Consider the following 2,036-nt stretch of genomic DNA (forward strand, 5'->3'; position numbering starts at 1 on the left):
CATAGCTTATGCAAAATTGTGAACCTAGGTATCTTGTATTCTGGTGCTTTTCGAGCTACTTGCTTTACACTTGGGCGTCCTGTCGCCTTGCGATGTCCGCTTCGCGTCATGGCACGAAATCCCGCGCAATGAGTGTCAATATTGTCTCCTAAACTTGATAATTATTATTTGTGAGGTTCTATTGTCTACTTGAGGTTCTTCCATAATTGCATGAATCAAAATATTATTTGATGGAGTTTGAGAGAGTTCGGCCCTAACAAATCAGCTACCGTATGCCGTATAGTCAGTGTGCATTGAAGCCTCAGCATGTCCGTTGTGGTATCCTATAGTTTACCTAACGCGAAGTCACAATAAACAATTGTTTACTGACGTTCAACATAGACCGGGGAACCGACAAATTGAAAGGTGATTCGATTGGATAGTCCGACAAATATTGTGTTGGGATTGGCCAAGCGACAAGATCTTTGAATAGTGATAATTGATTGGTCGATACACCTGTCGGGGGGACAACAAAACTTGAACATTGCACATGTACAGCCATCTATTGGACGAGAAGACTCGGCTAGTGAATCGATTGGATAAAAATATATGGAGACGTTTCGCTGCAATGGAACAACTGCATCATTCAGCAAAATGAGCGCCCCCACTGTGCCGACCAAAGCCACCATCCAAGGATCGTATCGATCCACCTCGACCTTGCGAACGTACCAAACGTACCAACGGCAGTTTGTTCAGTACTGCAAGCAACTGCCCGGTGTGGACCCGCAGACAGCCACACCTAGCGTCAGCACGGGTTTCTTCCACCGACAGGTAATTTGTCTGGTTATGTTTTTTATTGTGTACCTTATATTTGATTTGATTATAGTCTTATTTCTTTTGAAATCTTTGCCACAAATTTATTGGTCAAAATCGTCAATTATTCTTGTATGACCGTTCGAAATAATTTAGGAATTACGCTCACAGCGTGCGCCGAGGAGAAAGCTTCTACAGTAGTGCCCCGCGATAGTGAACCCAATAAAACATTATACCCCCACAAAATTTATATGCATGTGAGGCAACCAGCAATAAAATTGTAGAGGCCTTTCAAATTTTGAAACAGACACAAACCACCTGACGATCAAATGCCATCACCAACTTCCCGGATTCGGCTGACAATCGAGCAGAAGAGGGCTCTGGTGGAATACCACGTGGCAAATCCACATGTCAAAGGGCTCGCGCTGCGCCAATGGGCACGCAAATCGTTCAACCTCTCACGCGGGCTGCGCCAATGGGCACGCAAATCGTTCAACCTCTCACGCGGTCGCGTGCATTGATCCCAAGTCATCAATGCACGCGACCCTCCCCCAAAACCTGTTGCGCGTGAACACTGCCAACCATGCTGCCACCTCCACCGGAATGAATGTGCAAGAACTCTGTGATGCAATCGTCAGTGGACTTCGGAGTGTGGTTCCCATGTTATCTGTTGCCGACCCTGTGAGTGTCGTTGAGTTCGCGCGCGCGTCATCGAGCCCTGCGGCCACGAAACCCCAACGCCAAACAACCCTCAACGCATTTGTTTCTCATGCGACGATACCTACTGCGCGATCAGCAAAGGATGCCTGGGATATATGGTTTAGTTGGGACTGTTTCAGTCTTTGCGGTCCTTCACGAAACAAATGATCCGCGCCGACCGACGCAAGTACTGGGAACGCTTGACACTCTCCCACGCCTTTTCGAAGTATGCTAGCTTTGATATGTTTGAGTCATCTTACGAGGGACATACGAGCTCTTACAACAGTACCTTGAGCGCAGTTCGCAAGCGAAAGCACGAAGGACGACTATAATGTCTTTTGTTGAATGAGCAGTCCACATAAATCAATTTCCTTAACCAATCAGACTGATTGGTTAAGGAAATTCGCGTCGTTGCAGGTACTTTGTCACGCTCTGCCACTTGGTGAGGAGCGGAATAGAGCGCTCCAAGCGTTTCAGCATCGACTTCGACGGCAGCTTCAGCTTTGCGCGCTTGGGCATTCTTTGCAGCGACGGCAGCAGCTTTT

At 47.3% G+C, this 2,036-nt stretch overlaps 1 protein-coding gene across 1 annotated transcript; it reads left to right on the forward strand.

Annotated features, from left to right (window-relative positions):
• Positions 1-633: 633 nt before the first annotated feature.
• H310_07847 (hypothetical protein) lies at positions 634-880 on the forward strand (the record flags this gene model as incomplete). The annotated part of the gene is made up of 2 exons (XM_008873359.1): positions 634-810; positions 866-880. The coding sequence occupies 2 exons, from the start codon at positions 634-636 to the stop codon at positions 878-880; spliced, it is 192 nt and encodes a 63-aa protein (XP_008871581.1).
• Between the last annotated feature and the right edge of the window lie 1,156 nt (positions 881-2,036).

The sequence above is a fragment of the Aphanomyces invadans genome (genome assembly GCF_000520115.1).
Source record: "Aphanomyces invadans strain NJM9701 unplaced genomic scaffold supercont1.15, whole genome shotgun sequence".
Lineage (NCBI taxonomy): Eukaryota > Oomycota > Saprolegniomycetes > Saprolegniales > Verrucalvaceae > Aphanomyces > Aphanomyces invadans.